Source organism: Nuphar pumila, chromosome 4 (genome assembly GCF_984573655.1).
Source record: "Nuphar pumila chromosome 4, dmNupPumi1.hap1.1, whole genome shotgun sequence".
Lineage (NCBI taxonomy): Eukaryota > Viridiplantae > Streptophyta > Magnoliopsida > Nymphaeales > Nymphaeaceae > Nuphar > Nuphar pumila.
In genome coordinates, this window is record NC_143252.1 from 86,576,955 (window position 1) to 86,578,807 (window position 1,853).

The following is a 1,853-nucleotide window of genomic DNA, read 5'->3' on the forward strand; positions in this document are numbered from 1 at the left end:
ATGCCATTCATTGTTCTTTTCCATATGAGAGAAAGAGAGAGAGAGAGAGCATAAAGTTTTTCCTAAATCTGATTATTTTCTTTTCTAGGCCTAATTTAAATGTGAAATAGAAAAAAAAAACTATTCTTCAACTTGACTTTGGTTTTTCCTAGAGTAGGGGTCATATCTGAAAACTGTTAACCAAACAGTCAACAATGTAAAAGATCGAAATGCAATTGAATTTCCCTCTCAAAAAGTTGGTATTCTATATTCACACAACTGCACAAACGCGCGGGCGCACGCACAAACAAATTCAAGATAAGTAATGTACACGAGGTTCAAATACCAATCTATCTTTGACCACTAATTTGTCTCTTTCCATTAAATAAAGAAGAAAAAAGAAAGACTGAAACTCTTCCCAAGGACCGATTATGCCATTTTCTTAGCCAGCTTCTGCGGTGGCTGAGTTGTCTCTGACATCACCACCTTGCCCATCACCTTTGACTGTATTAGGCCCCCTTGGAAAAACCAAAACCACCTATGAAAAATTCTCTCAAGTTCCTTTCCCAAGTAAATAAATTGCACGAGCTTACATGAAGCCATATTACAGTGAGATCTGTTTTTTTTTCCTTTGAAAGAAAAATATTACAGTGAGACCGATCACCCATTGGCTGATCTCAATCCAAAAAAACTTTAGGATCTTCAAGAGCACATGGATAAAGCAAGAAAAGATGAAGAAAAAGGAAAAATATTGCATTTAATATCTTTACATTTTACAATCTCTTTTGGGGTGTGATCTCTAAGGCTTCCGGGTAACTATTTTGGGTGCCTTTGGATCTTTCTTTTTTCTCTTGATTCCAAACGCACCACTGAATCTACTAACATTCCTTTCCGACTCTCTAATGGTCTCTAACTTGGGTTTCCATTGTTGAGACCTATAACCAACCAACTGAGTATAGTCCTTCTGCAACTCTGGGGTGGTGCACACCTTCCCCTTCTGCTGCTGTTGTTGTTGCACATCTTCTTCCTTGACTTTCCCTTCATCCATGAGCTTCGCGATGAACTCATCGGAGACTTTGATCTGAAGCGAGCCTTCTGGCGTCTTGAATATGTCGAAGGGCCGAATGCCCGCAACGTTTTTAACTACTCTTGAGGAAGAAGAAGCTAAGGAAGCCAAAGTCACGAAGGAGAGAACGGATTGAAAAAAATGCTTGGGGAGGAGGAAGTACTTATGCCCCGGTTGGAGTTCTTCATCGGCAGAGAGTGCAGGGATCTTCTGGCCAATGTAGAAAGAATCAGAGTGGCATATAAGATGCTTGGGGAATTCCAGCATAAGCTCGGACGCGTTCACCGGCCTATGGTAGACCTTAACGACTCCATCTGATTGAATCAGCTTCACTGTCCTGACTGGGGGCTCGGGAGTAGGCAACTGCAGACAAGAGGCGTGGTTACCCATCACCTGGAAACACCATGAGAGCATCTGGATGTTCAAAAACTTGACACCCGTCATGGAAGATCCACTCTAGACGCTAAGGAACATTATCTCTGAGCTCCAATGGAAGAAAAACAGTCAAGTGTCTAAGGAAGAGATACAAGGGAGGAGGGGGAGAGTGTTTACCTCTCCTCTTTTCTTTGGGGTAAGTTTCGTGGATGGTTCGTGGGGGGGGAGGGGGGAGTAGGATGGATAATCTATAAATAAATGAGGTTAGGGTGCTTTTTTTTTGTTCTGAGAGAGAGAGAGAGAGAGAGAGAGAGAGAGAGAGAGAGAGAGGCGTCGGATTCGGAGAGAGTGTGGCTCTGCCTACAGTCAATTCACAATTGGATGTTTGACTGCTCTTTTCACGTTGGGTATTTTTTGAAGATCCGAATCTACA

The 1,853-nt window shown here is 42.3% G+C and overlaps 1 protein-coding gene across 1 annotated transcript; it reads right to left on the reverse strand.

Annotated features, from left to right (window-relative positions):
• Positions 1-711: 711 nt before the first annotated feature.
• On the reverse strand, positions 712-1,511 carry LOC149840283 (uncharacterized). The gene has a single exon (XM_090004383.1). The coding sequence runs from the start codon at positions 1,487-1,489 to the stop codon at positions 779-781; it is 711 nt and encodes a 236-aa protein (XP_089860509.1). The 5' UTR covers positions 1,490-1,511; the 3' UTR covers positions 712-778.
• Between the last annotated feature and the right edge of the window lie 342 nt (positions 1,512-1,853).